The sequence below is a fragment of the Mesoplodon bidens genome, assembly GCF_964165515.1.
Source record: "Mesoplodon bidens genome assembly, chromosome: 15".
Lineage (NCBI taxonomy): Eukaryota > Metazoa > Chordata > Mammalia > Artiodactyla > Ziphiidae > Mesoplodon > Mesoplodon bidens.
Genome location: NC_138171.1, coordinates 16,664,431 through 16,685,303, shown reverse-complemented (window position 1 = coordinate 16,685,303; position 20,873 = coordinate 16,664,431). Strand labels below are relative to the sequence as shown.

At 50.1% G+C, this 20,873-nt stretch overlaps 1 protein-coding gene across 4 annotated transcripts in view; it reads left to right on the top strand.

Moving 5' to 3' along the window:
* The first annotated feature begins 560 nt into the window (after positions 1–560).
* The window catches only part of TOX2 (TOX high mobility group box family member 2), a 139,813-nt gene continuing 119,500 nt past the window's right edge, over positions 561–20,873 (top strand). For 3 of the 4 annotated variants that reach the window (XM_081257733.1, XM_081257731.1, XM_081257734.1), the window contains exon 1: positions 561–688. In XM_081257733.1, the coding sequence (XP_081113859.1) occupies positions 590–688 (99 nt within the window). In that variant the 5' untranslated portion in view covers positions 561–589. Of the gene's footprint in view, positions 689–1,886; positions 1,978–20,873 lie in introns of those variants that run through there. The other variant, XM_081257732.1, reaches the window with a different exon arrangement.

Sequence of the window (20,873 nt, the reverse complement as noted above, 5' to 3'; positions counted from 1 at the left end):
AATTTAAGCAGCAATCCTCCAGGGCCACTCTCGCAATGACTCAGATCAGTGGGACACGGAGGGAGAACATCCTAACGTCAGCCTCGGGCCTCGGGCTCTGGGCCGCAGCCCCGGGGTAAGGCAGCGCCCATCTCCGAAAGTGTGCCTTCCCTTCCGCCACATTTAGGGCTCAGCGACGCCCTAAATATCTAGGGCGGGGAGTGTCCCACTTCTGGGGAGGGTGTCGTACAGGCTTCTCCCTCCCTTCACCCTTGGTGGCGGAAGGCGGGACGGGAAAGGGCCGTCTGGACCGGCGCGCAACCCTCCGGAACCCCCCGGGGGCGGAGAGCCAGGCGGGGGACCCGGCGTCTGCCTGGCCCGCGGGAGGAACCTCCACAATCGGGTCCAGGCCCCAGGCCCTCAGCGGCGCCCGAGGCCGGAACAATAGCGCGCGCTGGCGGGCGGGGGCGGGGCGCTCCGCCGGGCACCGCCCCCGGCCCGCCCCCCGCGCTCCCACACTAGCTCGCACACTGGCTCGCACACTGGCTCCCACCCGCCGCCCGCCCAGGCACTACCCGCGGGAGCCGCCGCCGCCGCCGCCGCGCCCGCCATGGACGTCCGCCTGTACCCCTCGGCGCCCGCGGTGGGCGCGCGGCCCGGGGCCGAGACGGCCAGCCTGGCGCCCCTGGACTATTACCACTGCGGCAAGGTAGGCGGGGGCGGGGTGGGGGCCCGGGAGGGCGGGGCCTGCCCGCGCCTTCGGACCCAGAGCCGAGCCAGAGCGCCCCGGGCTGGAGCGCGGGCAGCAGTACCCCGGCGGCTCGGGACGCGGGCGCTCTCGGGGACACACGCGGGGAGATGCCGGCGGTGCCGACGCGCGGGGACACGCACCCAGCAGCCCCGCCGACGGGCACATGCCACTCACGCCGATCCCTTGGCGGTGACACTCATGCCCAGAGTTGTTGGGATCACAGGCAGAAGTCACCCCGACAGTCACTCACACGATGTCACAGTGACACACACTCACCTACGTCCCCCTGACAGTCTCGCATGCATTCACAAGCCGACACACAGTGATCCACTGTCACACACACAGCCATCCTGCTTACGCTACCGTCCCATACAAGTCACCCTGACAGTCATTTATTTCTACACAGCCACACGGAGTCACTCGCCCATCTGCGCTGTCACACCGCCACATGCAAGCCACCCGTTCCCACACTACGACGCCACACACCGCGTTCCATGCCCCCATCCACCGTCACACGCAGTCTCAACTGGGGACAGGCACACAAAGAAGTCGCTCCGACAGTCACTCGCTCACGCTCCCAGTGACTCAGTCGCACGCTGTCACCCATAGGCGCCCTAATCGCCCTGACAGCCACACAGTCACACGCGGTCACACCCGGGGGCAGCCAAGGCCACCACACCGCCCCTCCCCCACCTCGGCCGTCCACACTCGCGCGTGGGCGTTTTAACTTCTCGGCGCCGCAGCGCACTAATTGGGCCGTTTGGTAATCGGTTGTCACCGCCCGGCGGGGCCTCGGATTGCGAGCTGGCCATAGCCCAGCGAGGCCTGTCCCCTCCCGGGAGCGAGGCCTGTCCCCTCCCGGCTGGGGCTTCGGTGAGGGATACCCCTTCTTTCCCGAGATCGCCGCCTCCACCCGCAGCCAGGTCCCAGCCCTGCTGCTTCGGGCGCGATGCGAGCTCGCGCGCCCGGAAGCCCGGACGGGCGGCGACCGACCCCGCTCCCCGCGCCGAGCCCAGCCCGGGACGCTGAGGTGCAGCGGCGCAGTGCGCGTCTCCTCCCTCGCCCGGGAGGGAACTTTCGAACTTAGTTAGGAAGCCGGACGGTCCGTGCGTCCGCGGGTCTGTGCGTTGGTCCGGGGCCGGCCGGAGCCGAGCGCGGCTTTTCGTCACTCGGAGCCCGGATTGAACGGCGCGCGTGGGTTTCCCCGCGGCCCTGGCGCAGACGCGCGGGCTCCATGGCACTGTGTGGTGAGTGCGCGTCGGGTGGCTGGGTCGGCGGCCCTCCGGGGCCTTAACCCCACCCCACGGGCTTTTCGTCAAGCTTCTTGCTGTGGGGATGCTGCGGGGAGGGGGCGTTCCCGCGCGGAGCCTGGGGCCGCCCAGGCTGAGTGCGTCCTCAGGCCTTGGGGAGCGGCTTCTGGACTCTGGGGGCAGAGCCCTGCGCAGTTCGCCTGGGGCTTGGGGTGGGGTCCGGGGCCCTCAGGGCCGGGGGCGGCGTGGGCCGGGGGCAGGCGGCAAGTGAGGTTTCTCGGAGGATGTGGCGATTATCTTTTGTCCGGTGACGGGCAAAGTTAGAAGCCGAGAAGGGGGATGGTGTCTTCAAGAGAAGGCCGGTTCTTCGGCTGCTTCCATCTGATGGAGGAAGAATTGATTAGAAGTAGCAAGTGGAGTCTTTAGGAAGGAGAAGACGGTTGGGTTTGGGGCAGCTCGTCTATCTTCTGCCCTTGGCTTTGTTATTTTTTAAAATATGAAGTTGGCAAGGTTCCAGCTTCTGGTTTGGGGGCAGGGGTGAGATTGGGGACTTGGGCCTCAGAGTTTGGTTGGATGGGTGCCCCTCGCCTGCAGTGCTCCTTTTGGGGGTGGTGTTTCTGTAAACCCCATCAGAGTGGGGTGGTCTCATAAGGAGGCCTTTGGGGGGTGGAACTCAGCCGAGGCCCCTGCTTTATTCTGATGCTCTGTAAAGCTCTGACTCAGCACCAAGAACCAGTGTGAAACCCTGGTGGGAGGGAACCAATCAGGGAGTCAGAAGCTGGTGATTCTGGTTTCTGTCTGTGAACTAGGACCCCTGACCCAGAGCTGAGGGTGTGTCCAGGTGGAGGAGGGTGGCAGCTGGGCCGCTAAGATAGGTGAAAGAAAGGTCTGACATTGCCTTTGGACGTGGGATCTGCTTCTTGATCCTTCAGCCTCATGGCAGGGTGAGGCAGAGGAAGTCACTTGGCTCAGGGAGGGGTGGGTCAGAAGCCTGTGGGTAGCAGATCATCAGTGGGCAGTTGCCTTCAGCGCTGGCAGTTGCGGGGTGGGGCAAGTTGTGCCGAGGAGCTGATGTTGAGGGACTGGAGAGGCTCCGTCCTTACAGCTAGTCACTCTCAGAACTGGAGGGAAAACAGGCCCAAGATGCAGCCATGGCCACAATTGGGGTCTATAGACTGGCTGCAGAACCAGCACACAGCCTGCACATTGTGGGCTCTGTCCCTGGAGCCCAGATAAGAGGCTTGTCCCCACAGGGCCTGAGAAACACAAGGGCAAGCCTTTGCCAAGTGATGCTGGACAGCCATGGGGCAGTTGACCTGGAAGGGCCCTTGGCGACCGTTCCCTTGGTGACTGTCCCCTTAGCGATCCTCTAACACAGAGATTCCAGCCTCTTTAAACCAAAGTCATGAGCAGTGGCTGTTCTTTGGGTACCTTTTGTTTGAGAAGATACACAATGACTCAAAGCTGCTATGGTTTCATTTTTGCTTTGAAATAGATGTTTATTAATCACTATAATATTAGCATGCATTTGAAAAATAGCTTACAAGATATGAAACAGGCACATTACTTATTTTATGTAGTAATGGCGCCTGGTGAGCGTAGGGGTTTGTGGCCCTGTAGCCCTGTCTGTGGCCCCCTACTGGGAACCATTAATCCCCTCCTTCTTCCTTCACACAAGGGGAAACTGAGTCATGGAGTAGTATACTCATAGGTTACATAGCAAATGAAGAGCACAGCTGAGGCCTGAACCCAAGTTCCTGGACTCCCAGCTTCACACTTGTCTGGCGTTCCCCACACGTCTCTGTCATGGTTTGGGGCTTAGGAGTCATGATGTTCTTCTAGGGTAACTATGAAGTCCCTTCATTAGGGTTTTGGCAAGGTATTTTACCAGGCTAAGGGCATTGCCTGGGGCTTCCTGCTCAACCATGGCAGACTAGTGGAAACTGGCCATTGGGATTGGGCAAACCTGGATTCAAATCTCCGCTTGTGGCATTGTGACCTAGGGCAAATGATTTTAGCTCATTGAGATATGATTTACATACAATAAAATGCAAATTTTAAGTGTACTGTTCCATGAGTTTTGACAAATATAACCACACATGTAACCACTATCCCAATCCAGATATAGAACATTTCTGTCACCCCAGAAAGTTCCCTCATGCTCCTTTACAGTCAGTACCCCCTACCCCTAGAGGAAACTACTTAACTAATTTCTATTATCAATGCTTTATTTAAGTTCAGTTTAAGTGTACTAAGTTAATTTAAGTTTTAGAACTTATGAAGCATATACATTTTTGCATTTGGGTTCATTTTGCTCAACGAAGTGTCCTTAAGATTCATCCATGTTGTGTACGTCAATAGTTTTTTCCATTTTATTTAGTAATATTACATCGTACGAATATAGCACGATTTGTTTATTCACCTGCCGATGGACATTTGGGTTTGTTTCCATGTTGGGACTGTTATAAATAAAGCTGCTGTGAACATCCTTATACAAGTCTTTCTGTGAGTGGGGCCAATTATTTAATTATCTCTGAGCCTCAGTGTCCTCTTGAGGACAACATTGTCTACCTCTGAGGTTCGGGAGAGTTAAGTGAGTTGATATAGGATAGGAAAGTTCTTGACACATACCAGCTACTAATTAGATAACAATGCTATCAACCACCTGGGACCTATTCCAGTGAGACACTTAGCATCTCTGTGTTCCAAGTATCCTTCATCCCTGGTCCAAACATCCTGGGTACAAGGCCAACCCAGGATGAACCCAGGGTGTTCAAGGCCAACCTGGGTACCACTTTCTCCATGCAGTGCTCCACGGCCAACAACCTTCTCCCTGTCTCCAGGCACGCCCCATCACCCCAAGAACTGGGGTTCAAAACTGCATGGGTTTTGACATGTTCTGTCGTCCATCATTCAATCAACAAACAGTTATCGAGCACCGCTTTGTGCTAGGCACTGCACTAGGCAACTGGTGGTACAGCAGTGAAGCAAAGTGACACATATCGCTACCTCTGGAGCTTACGTGTCAGCACGGGAAGTCATAGATGTATGGGTGAGATCGATATGGTATTGTGACTGATGCCATCATTACAACTATGGAGAAAGATGAAGCAGGGAAGAGGGTTAAGGATATTAGGTCCAGGGGCCGGTGTGCAGTTTTAAGTAGGGAGGTTGGGGAAGGCCTTGTGGTCTAGATCAGTAGGTCTCAAATGTATGTACCCATTAAGAATCATCTGGTAAGTTGTGAAACAGAAACAGATTCCTGGGCTTCCCTGGTGGCGCAGTGGTTGAGAGTCCGCCTGCCGATGCAGGGGACACGGGTTCGTGCCCCGGTCCGGGAGGATCCCACATGCCGCGGAGCGGCTGGGCCCGTGAGCCATGGCCGCTGAGCCTGCGCGTCCGGAGCCTGTGCTCCGCAACGGGAGAGGCCACAACAGTGAGAGGTCCCCGTACCGCAAACAAACAAACAAACAACCAACCAAACAAACAAACAAAACAGATTCCTGGGCATCCCTTCCCGCCCTGAGATTCTGATTCAGCTGATTTGTGCTGGGGGTCCTGAGGGTTTGCATCTCTGAGGAGCGCCCAGCCATGCTGCTGCAGCTCTGGAGACCACACGTTATATATCAGCGGTTTGGTTGTTTGTATACAGGCTTTTGTGGGCTCCCACCAGGCAGGAACCATGCCCAGCACCTGGCACAGTGCCTGACCCATAATTACTCAGGAAATTGTGCTGGCGGGTGAATGATTCAACTCTCCACCCACACAGCTCTGGGCACAGCATCTTGCCCCCGGACGGGATCTAGACAAGCTTGGTTCGTGAGTGATTGGAGGCTTCTTATGGAGAAAATCCATGAAGTGGAAGTTGCTGGTCCCACCTCACCCAGACTTGAGATATGAGACACCCGCTCAGCAACCCTAGTAGATGAGGTCCCCGCAGCATCTTTCTGCTGGGGCACAGGTGGCTGTGGATGGGTCCTGGGGAAGGAGCCCTGGGCTGGTTGGTCCTGGGGGAACTCTGGAAGGGTGCCTCTGTCTCTGTTAGGAAGATTTTTTACTTTCTGTCTAAAGGTGCTCCCTATAGCCCTCCCCTCCCCCAGTGTCCCAGAGGCTCCTCAAGGACCACACTTCCGTACCTTACCAATGTCAGGAGCAGCAGCCCAGGCCTGACACAGCCCCTCCCCCCTTCCCCCCCCAGTCTGCTGGGTGACCTTGAGCATGACAGTGCCTTTCTCTGGGCCTCTGTTACCCTCTGTGCAAAGGGAGAGCACATTAGTGACCATTAGTCTCATGAGATGGGGAGCTATGGTGTGGAAATATAACGAAATAAAGTCTGGGGCATGTCCCTTATAACTGTAGAGAGTGGTGCACCGGCAAGGATGAGGGTGATGCTTTTTTTTTTTTTTTTTTTTTTTTTGCGCTACGCGGGCCTCTCACTGCTGTAGCCTCTCCCGTTGCGGAGCACAGGCTCCGGACACGCAGACTCAGCAGTCATGGCTCACAGGCCCAGCCGCTCCGCGGCATGTGGGATCCTCCCGGACCGGGGCACGAACCTGCGTCCCCTGCGTCGGCAGGCGGGCTCTCAACCACTGTGCCACCAGGGAAGCCCAGGATGATGCTTTTTGAAGAGATTGGCCCTCATATGCATCAGAGGGTAGGAACCACCGTGTCTGTCTACCTTTACTTTTGTATTCCCAGAGCTTGCCTGGCACATAGGTGCCAGTAAATATTTGTCGAATGAACAAATTCAGGGCTGGCCTGTTGTTCCCTGTGGCTTGAGGAACTTAGCATCTGTTTGGCTCTTATAATCCGAAGACTTTGCGGTGAGCACATCGTGTCCAGAGCAGGGCAGGGCAGGGGCCAAGAGTCTTTTGGTTGACCTGACATTCCTAGAAGAACTTCCCCGAGTAGGCCCAGGGAGCAGAGCCCAGCATGGAGAGCAGCCAGTAAACTGGGAAGAGCCTCACCCGCATCCCAAGGATTGCCCTGCAGGTTGGCTGCCAGCTCCGTGTGATTCTGTAGGGCGTTTATTTTGCTTCTCGGATTTCCCAACGCTGGTCTCAGGTTAGGAAGGCAGTGTAAATTCTGGGACCTGGCAGACCTGGGTTTGAACATTACCTTACCATCTTCAGTGCAGGCAAGTTATTTCACCTCCCTGTGCCTCAGTCTCTGCATCTGGAAAATGAGCACATCAGCACCTCCCCCACACGGTTGCCATCAGAGCTGGAAATCCTGCCTGTAAGGTACTCAGCCCCAGCAGGAAATGCTTTCATTTCTATTCACAAAGAGCAGCACAATTGAAAGTTAAAATGCAAGAGGAATCTAGTTTCAGCACTGGCTGCTGGGGGAAGGAAGGGTCTTCCTGACAACAGGCCTTTCCATGCCTTGGTCTCTGGATCTGATTTTCCTGGGCCTAGGGTTTGAAGAGGTCTCTGTGCAGCATTCTGGGCAGACAAGGAGCTGCTCACTTCCTTTGCATCTTTCTTTTTCCTTCTTGAATCTGTGTGGGAGGGGAGGTGGGTTTAGGAGGCAGAGAAGACTGGTTCAGATTGCAGCTGCCCTGTTCATCAGCGTGGGCCGCTGACCTTGTGCACATCATTCAACTGCCCCAAGTCTCAGTTTTCTCATCTGTACAAGGGGACCGTAATGCGTTCCTCATATTGTTGCTATGAAGCTCAGATTAAAGTAACAGACATGGAAGTTCCCTCTAATGTAGAACAGTGTTTCCCAGCCTCAGCAATACTGACATTTTGGACCTGACCGTTCCTTGTCTTGGGGGTTGTTCCGTGCATTATAGGGTGTGGGGCGTCCTCCCTGGCCTTTACCAGCCGGATGCTAGCAGCACCCCGCACTCTAGTCACGACAAGCAAAAGTGTTTCCAGACTTTGCTAAGTATTCCCTGCAGGGAGGCAAAATCAACCCTGTTTGAGAACCACTAATCTGGAAAGTGTGGTACAGGTAAACTAGGAGATGATGGTGATGAGAGTGGCAGAGCTTTAGGACTCGTGCTTTCTGTTCAGTATTTTTTTTTTTTTTTTTTTGCGGTACGCGGGCCTCTCACTGCTGTGGCCTCTCCTGCTGCGGAGCACAGGCTCCGGACGCGCAGGCTCAGCGGCCATGGCTCACGGTCCCAGCCGCTCCGCGGCACGTGGGATCTTCCCGGACCGGGGCACGAACCCGTGTCCCCTGCCTCGGCAGGCGGACTCTCAACCACTGCGCCACCGGGGAAGCCCCTGTTCGGTATTTTAGTCCTGTGTCTCCTTGTCAGCAAATCCTGTATCCACGTGGTTGACAGTTATCCTGTTTATTTATTTACATGGACCAAAAACCTACATAGTGACTTTGCAGCAGGGTTTGGGAGCAGCAGTAAAAACATATGGTAAGTAATTATTAACTTAATGAGTCTTGGTAAACTGTAATTTTAAATCTTAGTGAAAACATGTTGAATAACACGGGATAATAAATTTTGTTCAATTACCCTGATGCTTAAACTTGCTACTGTACAGTTGCGATTTCTGGTGCCTGCTAGAATGAGCAGCAAGGTTGTGGCTTTTCAGTGCGTAATGACCTGTTTCCGGCTGGGTTGTTCAGACGTTCAGCAGGTTTTAATGAGTGCCTACTGTGTGCGAGGGGACTCAGCCCTGTCCTGAAGGTGCAGGGACTCAATAGGAAACTCGGCTCTCCTAGATGAAAGGCTGTGTGGATCTGTAATATACTGGCTCGAAAGGCAGCGTCATAAGTAAATATATAATTGTCTGGGGAAGTGATAGCGTCAGAGGTGTGGGAGGGCTGCGCACGGCAGAGTCTTACAGGGAACACCAAGCGGGCTACGCGGCGGAGGCATGCAGAGTGGTGGGAAGGCGTTCTAGGCAGACGGGCAGCCGTCGCAATGGCTTGGAGAGGATTTGGGGATACGATCAGCCTAAGTCAGGGAGTGCTGCCTGCAGAGGAGAGGGATGCCGGCAGGAATCGTTATACGGAGGGAGGAGGGGGGGGTCGCATCCCAGCTGGTTGGATTTTAAGTAGAAAGGTGCCTTGGAGCCAGAGTTATGGTTCAGAGTATGAAATGTTTCATGTTGCTGGATCCAGATCATTGTCGGTCACTGTCTCTTGGTCTTCTGCTGTGGGAAAGTTTTTTGGTCTTTTGTTTGTTTGGTTGGTTTTTGGTGGAGAGTTTAATATTATTATAAATGCCTACAAAAGATCCTTCACTTGTACGAAACTGGGGTTTATCATAAGTAGGCATCCTATTTTTTTACTGCAGTATCGTTGATTTACAATAGTGTTTTTGTTTCAGGTGTACAACAAAGTGATTTAGTTTTATATGTATATATATATATATATTTTTTCAGATTCTTTTCCATTACAGGTTATTACGAGATACTGAATATAGTTCCCTGTGCCACACAGTAAATCCTTGTTGTTTATCTATTTTATACATAGTAGCGTGTATCTCTTAATCCCATACTCCTAATTTATCCCTCCTCCCCCTTCCCCTTTGGTAAACATAAGTTTGTTTTCTATGTCTGTGAGTCTGTTTCTGTTTTGTAAATAAGTTGATTTGTATTATTTTTTAGATTCCAGATATGAGTGATGTCATATAATATTTATCTTTCTCTGTCTGACTTACTCCACTTAGTATGATATTCTCTAGGTCCGTCCACGTTGCTGCAAATGGAAATATTTCATTCTTTTCTATGGCTGAGTAATATTCCATTATATATGTACACACACACACACACACACACACACGCACACCACATTTTCTTTATCCATTCACCTGTTGTTGGACATTTAGCTTGCTTCCATGTCTTGGCTTCTGTAAATAATGCTGCTATGAACATGGGGATGCATGTATCTTTTTGAATTAGAGTTTTCATCTTTTCCAGATATTTTACCCAGGAGTGGGATTGCTGGCTCATATGGTAACACTCTTTTAGTTTTTAAAGTAACCTTCATACTGTTTTCCATAGTGGCTTCACCAATTTACATTCTGCTCTGGGAAAGTTTAATGACTTGTGTTTGATGTCCCCCAGTAGCCAGGGATGCTCCGCTTCTCAGACTTTAGTGCAACAGAATCACCTGGAGGGCAGTTAAAACACAGAATGCCGGTGCCACCCCCAGAAGTTCTGATTCAGTAGGTCTGGGGAGGAGTTGAAAATGTGCAGTGCCAACAAGTTGGTGATGCCAGTGCTGCTGGTCTGGGAAGCACACTTAGAGAACCCAGCTCTCGTCTAGAATATGGGAGGATTTTCCAGCCTTGGCCTAGGACAGTAAGGATGTACTGCTGGCCTGAGGCATGTAGCCCTAACTTGGACTTGGTCAGGTGCCTCAGAGACTCCCGCCTTTTTCAGGACCCCTGTGGGTCACGGGGAGCGTCTCCTTCACCTTGGAGAGAATCTTACATTGAACTCCCTGGAAATAGACTCTGATGTGGCGAGTTGCCTGTGGAAGGTGTATCTGGGGGGAAGTTCTGAGGAGGTGCACCTTGAAGGGAGTAATGGAAGCAGTTGGGCAGAGGGAGATGCTGGCCTGGGATACAGTTAATGATGAAAGCATCCCACAGGGACCTTTGGAACTGGACTCCAGTTTGTCTCAAACTGAGGCAAGGAGGCCGTCCATTCCTTTGATTCTTGCATCCTCTGGTCACTGGCTTCAGGTGGCCCCCCCAAGGTATAGCTGTGAGCCCAGAAGTTAGGGAATGAATGGGTGGAAAGGGAAGCACCACAGTGTCCATTTCAGGGAGCTGCATTTGGGGGAGAAAACTCACCTTCTTCTTGTTTCCCAAGAAATCAAGGGTCAGCATATTGATGATTAAATTTTAGAGACTTTTGAGTCACTTCCTAGATTCTTCGTTGCTTCATGCTGTGAGGGAGAGCTGGGAGATAACTGCTTCTTAGGTCCGAGTGAAGAAAAATGATAATTGATGGAATTTTCTGGGGTCCAAGGAGATTCTCTTACACATTCCTAGGTAGGATTCCAGAGTTCTTGCGCTGAGATGTCGCACATTTTTCTGTGTGGTAGGGAGGACTCCACATTGATTTCTGAGGAGCTTCTGGGCCATGCCTGAGTGAGTCACATCTGGGCAGGGGACCGTGGCCTTCTCTTTGGACTGGAGTCCTGTCACATTCTTCAAGAGCCTCTTTGCCCTGCCTCCACCTCAGGGGAGGTCAGCATCCATGGTGGTCCCTTTATCAATCTTTCAGCTTTTCTGAGCAACCAGGAAGCTCAGAGGCAAATGCCTGTGTCACTTGTAGGCATGACATAGGATATCATGGGACATCTTTTTTTTCTTTTAATTTTTAGTTATTTATTTTTGGCTGAGTTGGGTCTTCGTTGCTGCGCGCGGGCTTTCTCTAGTTGAGGTGAGCGGGGGCTACTCTTCGTTGTGGTGCGCGGGCTTCTCACTGCGGTGGCTTCTGTTGTGGAGCACGGGCTCTAGGCGCGCGGGCTTCAGTACTTTTGGCACGCGGCTCTGGAGTGCAGGCTCAGTAGTTGTGGCTCGTGGGCTCTAGAGTGCAGGCTCAGTAGTTGTGGCGCACAGGCTTAGTTGCTGTGCGGCATGTGTGATCTTCCCGGACCAGGGCTCGAACTCGTGTCCCCTGCATAGCAGGCGGATTCTTTTTTTTTTTTTTTTTTTGTAACATCTTTATTGGAGTATCATTGCTTTACAATGGGGTGTTAGTTTCTGCTTTATAACAAAGTGAATCAGCTATACATATACATATGTCCCCATATCCCCTCCCTCTTGCGTCTCCCTCCCACCCTCCCTATCCCGCCCCTCTAGGTGGTCACACAGCACTGAGCTGATCTCCCTGTGCTATGCGGCTGCTTCCCACTAGCTATCTATTTTACGTTTGGTAGTACCTATAAGTCCATGCCACTCTCACTTTGTCCCAGCTTACCCTTCCCCCTCCCCGTGTCCTCAGGTCCATTCTCTACATGTGCATCTTTATTCCTGTCCTGCCCCTAGGTGCTTCATAACCTTTTTTTTTTTTTTTAGATTCCACATATATGCGTTAGCATACGGTATTTGTTTTTCTCTTTCTGACTTACTTCACTGTGTATGACAGATTCTAGGTCCATCCATCTCACTACAAATAACTCAATTTCGTTTCTTTTTATGGCTGAGTAATATTCCACTGTATATATGTGCCACGTCTTCTTTATCCATTCATCTGTTGATGGACACTTAGGTTGCTTCCATGTCCTGGCTACTGTAAATAGAGCTGTAGTGAACATTGTGTACATGACCCTTTTTGAATTATGGTTTTCTCAGGGTATATGCCCAGTAGTGGGATTGCTGGATTGTATGGTAGTTCTATTTTTAGTTTTTAAGGACCCTCCATACTGTTCTCCATAGTGGCTATATCAATTTACATTCCTACCAACAGTGCAAGAGGGTTCCCTTTTCTCCACACCCTCTTCAGCATTTATTGTTTGTGGATTTTTTGATGATGGCCAATCTGACTGGTGTGAGGTGATACCTCATTGTAGTTTTGACTTGCATTTCTCTAGTGATTAGTGATGTTGAGCATCCTTTCATGTGTTTGTTGGCCATCTGTATGTCTTCTTTGGAGAAATGTCTATTTAGTTCTTCGGCCCATTTTTGCATTGGGTTGTTTGTTTTTTTGCTATTGAGCTGCATGAGCTGCCTGTAAAGTTTGGAGATTAATCCTTTGTCTGTTGCTTCGTTTACAAATATTTTCTCCCATTCTGAGGGTTGTCTTTTCGTCTTGTTTATGGTTTCCTTTGCTGTGCAAAGGCTTTTAAGTTTCATTAGGTCCCATGTGTTTATTTTTGTTTTTATTTCCATTTCTCTAGGAGGTGGGTCCAAAAGGATCTTGTGTGATTTATGTCATAGAGTGTTCGGCCTATGTTTTCCTCTAAGAGTTTGATAGTGTCTGGCCTTACATTTAGGTCTTTAATCCATTTTGAGTTTATTTTTGTGTATGGTGTTAGGGAGTGTTCTAATTTCATTCTTTTACATGTAGCTGTCCAGTTTTCCCAGCACCACTTATTGGCAGGTGGATTCTTAACCACTGCGCCACCAGGGAAGCCTTCATGGGACATCTTTTGCTCATTAACTCACTCCCAATTTCATTTCATTCTTCTATCATATCTGCCTTTGTCTTGAGTCCTGCCATTCTTTTTTTTTAAATTGTTTTTATTCTCTATAAAATACACAGAAATATATTAGAATAAAAAAAAGTAGAGGCCCCTCTCATTCTCTTTCATTTTCCCCACTGCCCTCTCAGCCCTGCTCCCCAGGGCTAACCACTGAGGGGAGTGTGGTGGGTATAGTTCCAGGCATAACCATTCTTCAGTTCAGCACTTCTAATGAGTTTATGGTTTCTATTTCTGTAATCACTTTTTCATTTCTCAGAATTCTGTATTGTTTCTTGATTGAGCTTATGTTCTAGTAGCCCATCCTTTTTTTTATGAATATGTGAATATCTTGAATCTTTTTGAAGATAATGTTTCAGTTTTATAAAAAAGTTATCTTCTGTTTGCTGCATTAACTCTGTTTTCTTGCTGGTTAGGTCTTTGGTTCACTTCCTGGTCTCTCTTTTATGCTGATATTTTCCACAAATGCCTGGTGATTCTTGGTTGACGTTTATTTGTGAACAAGGGTCTAGATTGATCTGTTCTATCGTTGTAAGTTTCCTCAACATCTGTGAAAGCCAGGAGCATGTGGGTAGGCAATGTGAATGTTAATTTTAGGTGCCCTGGGTGGGGCCTGTGTGTAGACACTTAAAGCTGGAGACTTCTACTAGAGCATGGGACAAGCTCACTTGAGGTTGGGGACATCTGTTTCTCTTATCAGCCAGCAGTTACCCATGGGCACTGGTGCACTTTGTTTTTCCTGCATCATGTCCATCCCTGGTGGGGGAATCCCTGAGACAGATTTCTCATTTAATTAAAGAGTTCTTCTTCCTGGCTTTAGCCTCAGGGCAAAACCAACAGTCAGCTTCTCTGAGGACTGTAGACTAACACAAAGGTCAAGTCACCTCCCCCTGCCCAGGGCTTTCAGCCCCTGCTGCCTGTGCTTTGGGATTTTCTGGGGTTCAGTTAGGAAAATAGCTTTTCTGGAGGTCTTGTGTTGGTGTGCTGGTGCCTTGGAACTGGTAGATTTCATTGTCAGTCTGTCTCTTCGACTTCTTACTTTCCAGCACCCTCTCAATGTTTCTGATGCCCAGCCCTTTCTTGTTTTCTTATGGGCTCTTTTGGAGTTGTGCAGTTTTCATCTCTCTATCTGAATTATGAATATATGTGTGTGTGCATATGAATTATGAATATGTGGGTGTCTCTACCTCCCCTGTTTTGTCATTCTGGTGGGGTTTAGAAGAGGGGAGAGGTAAAAGTATGTGTTCTACCCATCATCTTGAACAAAAAGCCCCCTCTCACAGATTTTTATTTCTAAAATTTGTGCTGTTTTATGGAGAAAGTAGGGTAGAAATAAGCACAAATTATTCTCTGAGCATTTACCGCGTGTCAGGCTCACGCACTCATATCATCTCGCTGAATCTTCGTAAGAACTATGCTAGGCACATGTGTCCCCATCGTGTCACTGAGAAGACTGAGATCCAAATAGGTCAAGTTACAAAGGGCAGCAGAGGAGCTGGTTGGCAGAGCTGGGGTTTGGCCTATGCCCTCCCTGCTCCTGCAGCCTCCTTGGTGCCCGCTGGAGCTCTCGCCCTCTGCAGGGATGCAAGAATGGACCAGCTCACCCCTTGTTTTTACTGTTGATGCATTGCCTATTCTGGGGGCCAGGGGGTTCCCAGCTGGGCCTCCTGCCTTGGTTTTCAACTTCGAACATCATTTGGTAATAGAATGCCTTCACATTAGAGCTAATTCAAATGTGCTTATCTCGAAGTTGGGCCTAATTTGTAGGAATGATATAGAAACCTGTTGGAAACGAATCCAACTCAGTAGTATAACCCAGGGTCAATCTCATGCATAAATTTTATTGTTCCGCAGTGCTATGTTTTGACTCGAACTGAACTTGATAATGTGGAAGGTGGACCCAGGGCCTTTCTTTGCTCATTTATTCCGCAAAGATTTAACGAGTGCCTATTGGGTACTACCTACATTATTTAAGGAGGTCCCTTTACCCCACCCCACCCCTATGCATTCTCTGTTCTATATGTCCACCAGAGCTGTAAGTTAATTTTTATACAAAACCAGATAGTGGATTCAAATATAACTTTTGAGTTCTATGGAAGTGCCTGGGTTCATATCCTGTCACTTACAAGCTGTGTGACTTTGGACCTGTCACTTAACCTCTCTGAGCCTCAGTTATCTCACATAATTGCATTTGCATCTCAGGTTTGTGGTGAGGCCTCTGGGAGATCAGGTAAGTCATCCCCTCCCTCATTTCTGTGCCAGGTGCTGTTCAGGTCAGCTGGACCCTCGAAGGACAGTGAGCATAGATGTCATCCCAGGTTTTTATGTCTTTTTATAAATTGGAGGTCTAAGGAGCTTTTGAGTTCAGAATTAAGTGTAGTGGTGTTTTTGGTTGGGGTGGTCTCGTTTCTCCTCTGTATCAGTTCTCTTCTTTCTCATTGAAGCTCTCACAGGAACCCTTTCAAGTTCAATGAAACATTCAGACTCACAAGACTCACACAGGTTACCCTTGGTACCTGTCTCCTTGAAGGACTTGGGACAGGAACCACCGCTTGCCAGCAGGGCACATGATCTGTCCCTCTTCTGCGGGAGCACTTCTAGCAGCGGGCTCTGCGGGAGCCCACAGAGATGGCCAGCAGCTCTTCTCTTTGTCAACCCCCGCCCTGCCAGGTTTTAGTAAAGATGCAAGGGAGTGAGACCCACAATGGGTGGGTTTGGAAGCCACCCTGACTTAGAAGCTTTAGTTCCCAAAGGAACATCTCTTGTAACAATTCCATAGTCTCCACATCAAAGGTCCCTGCAAGGGGCATGTCAGTTACAAGAGTCACTACACTCAGGGCAACTTTAACTATGGCTTCTTTATCAAGTCTTTGTAATTTATTTATAACTTATTTATAGTTCCTTCCAGTCCAGATGCAACTTACCAATCAAGGGTCATTTTACCACAAGCAGAGTTACCTAGTCATATAGTTAGCATCCTGCCTTCATCAGGTTTCCAAGGGAGTTACGCTAGACAGTTTAAAAAGCTGAAATGCTTTTGCAAAAGGGAAAAGGGTTTGGTTAACCCTTTGTTCATATTCGCAATCCTATTTTCCCCTGAGGGATGGCGCTTTTCAGCAGTTCTTTTTTTTTTTTTTTTGCGGTATGCGGGCCTCTCACTGTTGTGGCCTCTCCCGTTGCGGAGCACAGGCTCCGGACGCGCAGGCTCAGCGGCCATGGCTCACAGGCCCAGCTGCTCCGCGGCATGTGGGATCTTCCCGGACCGGGGCACGAACCCATGTCCCCTGCATCGGCAGGCGGACTCTCAACCACTGCGCCACCAGGGAAGCCCCCTTGGTATGTTTTGAAATGTATCCCATGCTTGTGTACGTTTTCTGATTGATTATATAAGACACACTCACGCTCTGGCCAAGAGATATGCTTTGGAGTCATATTGGCCTGGGATCAAATTCTGGCTTTGAAACTTATTAAGAGTTAATTCATTTACTCATTCATTCATTCAGCCATGCAAAGAACATTCACTGCCTGCTGTATGCAGGGCTTGGAGGTATATGCCAGGCATGGAAAGGAGATGAAGACCTGGTCCTTGTCCTTGAGAAGCCGCAGTCTAACATATTAGAGAGACAGGCAAAAAGAAACAATTCCAACTGGGTGTGAGACTACCAGGCCAAGCAGCGGGGCAGTTAGGGAAGTCTTCTCAGATGAGGGGACACCTGGCCTGTGCTTGAAGGTGAAATTGGCCATGTGAAGAAGATAGGGAAGAGCATTCCAGGTAGAAGGAACAGCACATGCAAAGCCATCGAAGGGACCAAGAGTGTCAAGAGATGAGGCTAGAGAGGGGAGCAAGGCCATTTGGAAAGCTACTTATTATCTCTGGGCTTCAGTTTCCTCATCTGCAAAATGGGATTAACTGTGCTTACCTGTTGATGAAATTAAGTGGGATAATAACATGTGTTTAAGCATCTGGGATACTTAATTTTAATTCCCTTTCCAAAACTCTCTATGGGTGCCTAAGAGCCAAACTTTGATTTTAAATGAGACAAAGAGAAAAAAAAAAACAAGCTGCAGGGCCTGGCCTCCCACCTGTGCAGTACAAGCATTTCCTCCACTGGCTCTTGTGTTAGTCCTCTTACTTGTCTTGTGGATCGATCGCTAAATGTTTGCGTGCTGTCTTGGATTATGTCTTATAGTATCAGTGAAGCACATAATTGTGTTTTCCTAAAGACTCCATGTTAACAATAAGCCACCACCCTGTTGTGGCATCTTTGGGACAATATTCCCTCTGCCGACAGCTTTGAGTCTGTCCGATGCTCTGTCAACAGGTCCTGTCACTTGCTGCTTTGTCTTGCTTTTCTGAAAGGTGGCCACCTCCCACATACAAGCTGGGGGCACTTAGCTTTTGGGGACATTCACTATCCAGTCACTTGTGTGACCACAAGTCACACATCACGATGAGCTGAGGAACCATCCCGACCGTGATGGAGCTCCGTCTGATGTGTAAATTAGATCCTGTCATTTCTCTGGGCAGAATCGCTCATGGGTCTCTGTTGTGGCTTGGTGAACTCTGCCCAACTGAAATCAGACCTCTGCTTAAAACCTTCCAGTGCTTCCCCTGGTGTGTAGGTAACATCAAATGCCTTTTTTGGTGCAGACATCCCTGTGTGATCTAGTCCCTGCCTGCTTTTCCAGCCTCACTCCCAGCTGCTCTGTCCAAGGCCCCAGGCTTTGTGCTGGGGATACGGTGGGGAGCAAAGCCAGCCTCCATTGACTCTATTCTAACTACCCCAGCCTTCTTGCTTTTCCCCAGACACCTCCACCCGCATGGTCTTTTTTGCTTGAGGGGCCTTGCATATGCTGTTTCCTTGGTCTGGAATGTCCTTGTCTTCATTCTGCACGAGGCTGGCTCCTGCTCACCCTTCAGGTCTCCGCTTTATCCTCACCTCCTCCAAGACTCCGACGCCCCTAATCTATGCAGTTACCCTGTTATTCTCTATCTCAGCCTCCAGTGTATTTTCCCCCTTGCATGATATATCTATGAGATGACTTGAGTGTCTGTTCTACCTTGAGGACAGTAAGCTTTCCAACCAGTGGCATCGTGCTTGTTTTCTTCACTCCCTAGTCCCTGGCACCTTAGCGTGGTGTCTGCTGTGTAGTAGGTGCTCAATAAAAAGAATGAATGAATCAGTGTGGTGGTTATACTTTCCAGAGATGGCCACCATAACATATCCCAGGCTGTGTTTCCAAGAATAATTTGCTTACCCTCTCTGGGCCTCACTTGTCATATTTGTACATTGTTGCCAAGAGGATTAAACACATAAATGTGAGAGACACAGTGTCTGGGCCTTGCAGATGTTAATAAATGTGAGTTCCCATTGTAACGACAGAGCCCAAGGAAGAAAGTTGAAATGGCAGTCAAGAGGGTTGATGGTCGAAACCCTTGGAATTTTCATCAATGCTTGACTCTCTGAGGGCAGGGCTGGCAGACCTCAACCCCCTGTTTTGTCCACTTCCCATCTCCCTGTGGGTAGTGACCTTGCCATTTTCAGGAGGGAGGCGTCACTCCTGGTTGGTTGGGTTGGGGTATCTGGGGCACGGTTGGCCTGACCTTCGGAGATAAGGAAATCTCTCTCTAGCCTGTGGGAACGCTTCTGTTGGGCAAGTAGGACTTTTTGGTCACTTCTCTCCTGAAGTTATCACCCCTTTTTCTTATTAAACTGTAAATTATGAAGACTGTGTTCCCTGCCAAAAAGTTGGGGAAATCACCCGCTACTCTCCTACCACACAGACTCAAGAACAGGGTTTAGGGGTTCCCTGGTGGCGCAGTGGTTGAGAGTCCGCCTGCCGATGCAGGGGACACGGGTTCGTGCCCCGGTCCGGGAAGGTCTCACGTGCCGCGGAGCGGCTGGGCCCGTGAGCCATGGCCGCTGAGCCTGCGTGTCCGGAGCCTGTGCTCCACAACGGGAGAGGCCACAACAGTGAGAGGCCCGCGTACCGCCCAAAAAAAAAAAAAAAAGAACAAGGTTTATTTGGGCACTTTCCTTCCTTACTATTTAATGTTGCGGACGTCTCCCCTCCACCCCAGTCCCCCAGAAACCTCTTACCCATCTTTTTCTTTCCCCTTCTCACAGTGTGTAATGTACTTATTCATTCTTTGTATTGTTTATGTCGCACTAAATTATCAGCTTCACAAGGACTGACTCTTTGCTGGTGGCTCACGGATGTAGCTCAGAGCAGTTCTCACTGCTGTGCCTCGGTCTTGGCATTCCTGACCTACCTGGCAGGCTCCTACATTTTTAAGTTTCTGCTCAAGTGCTACCCACTCCGGGAGGCCTTTGCTGCCTGCTGCCCGCCCCTGCACCCAGCACCTGGCACACCATAGGCTCCCTGATAACTGGAGTATTCTCTGTCCCAGAGACAGGGCCTCGAAGGCTGTGTCTGGGAGGTTGGACTTTGTCTCAAAGGTGGTGAGAGTTGAGGTGTGTTGCATTTGAGAAGAATCTCTGTGGCTCTCTTAAGGGGAAAACAATGGATGGGGGCAAGAATGGATGCAAGTAGACGGTGGGGAGGTGATTACTATCATTTAGAAGAGGACTGGTGATGGCTTGGGGATACACTTTCCAATATGGTGGCCACTAGTTACACGTAGCTATTGAAATTTAAAGTAAAATGGAATAAAATATAGTTCCTCAGTCACACCAGCCATATTTCAAGTGTTTCATAGCCCCCGTTGGGCAGTGTGGATATAGAACATTCCCGTCATTGCACAAAGTTCTCTTGGACCCCTCTCTGGCTTGGACTGTGCTGGTGGGATGAGAATGGGGAGAAGTAGAGGGATATGGAAGATGTTAGGAGGTGGAATGTATGTGATTTGGGGACAGGTTGGCCATGCGGTGTGCTAGAGAGAGGGTGTCAGGGCGAAGACTAGGCTGTTGGCCACGGCCAAAGTAGAACTTCTGGCTCAAAGCAGTGAGCGTTTTGTTTTGTTTTGTTTCGTTGTTTGTTTGTTTGTTTGTTTGAGGTACGCGGGCCTCTCACTGCTGTGGCCTCTCCCGTTGCGGAGCACAGGCTCTGGACGCACAGGCTCAGCAGCCATGGCTCATGGGCTCAGCCGCTCCGCGGCATGTGGGATCCCCCCAGACCGGGGCACGAACCCGTGTCCCCTGCAACGGCAGGCGGACTCCCAACCACTGCGCCACCAGAGGAGCCCACAGTGAGTGTTTTTATGGCTCTTGATTCAGGGCATCATGTCAGAAGGATTATCCACGTTCCACCAACAGCACGAGAAAGCACCCTTTTTTTTCTTTTTGGCTGCACCGCACGGCATGTGGGATCTTAGTTCACTGACCAGGGATTGAACCCGTGCCCCCTGCAGTGGAAGTGCGGAGTTTTAACCACTGCACCACCAGGGAAGTCCCAAAAGCACCCATCTTATCGCACCCTCCTGGCAGAGTTGATTGTCTTTTGAAAAACCTTCAGTTGTGTATATGCCTCTTGCCAAACCCGCCTTCACTTGGGGTCTAGCATGTGCACCGTGAGGTCTTCGTGGTCAGGGAATTATATGTATATTAATGCAGAGTTCAATCAAAAGAGTTATGTTTGCCATTGTGGTACGGTCTGATGCTGTTTAAATGCCTTTGGTAATATCTTCAATGAGACGGCAAATAGAAAACAGGAAAGTTAGTAATAAAAAATGAATTAGGGTGATTAGCAAAAGGTGAACCGCTTCCCTCCTCAGGCAACAGGCCGAGATGATGGAGCTTTGCAGG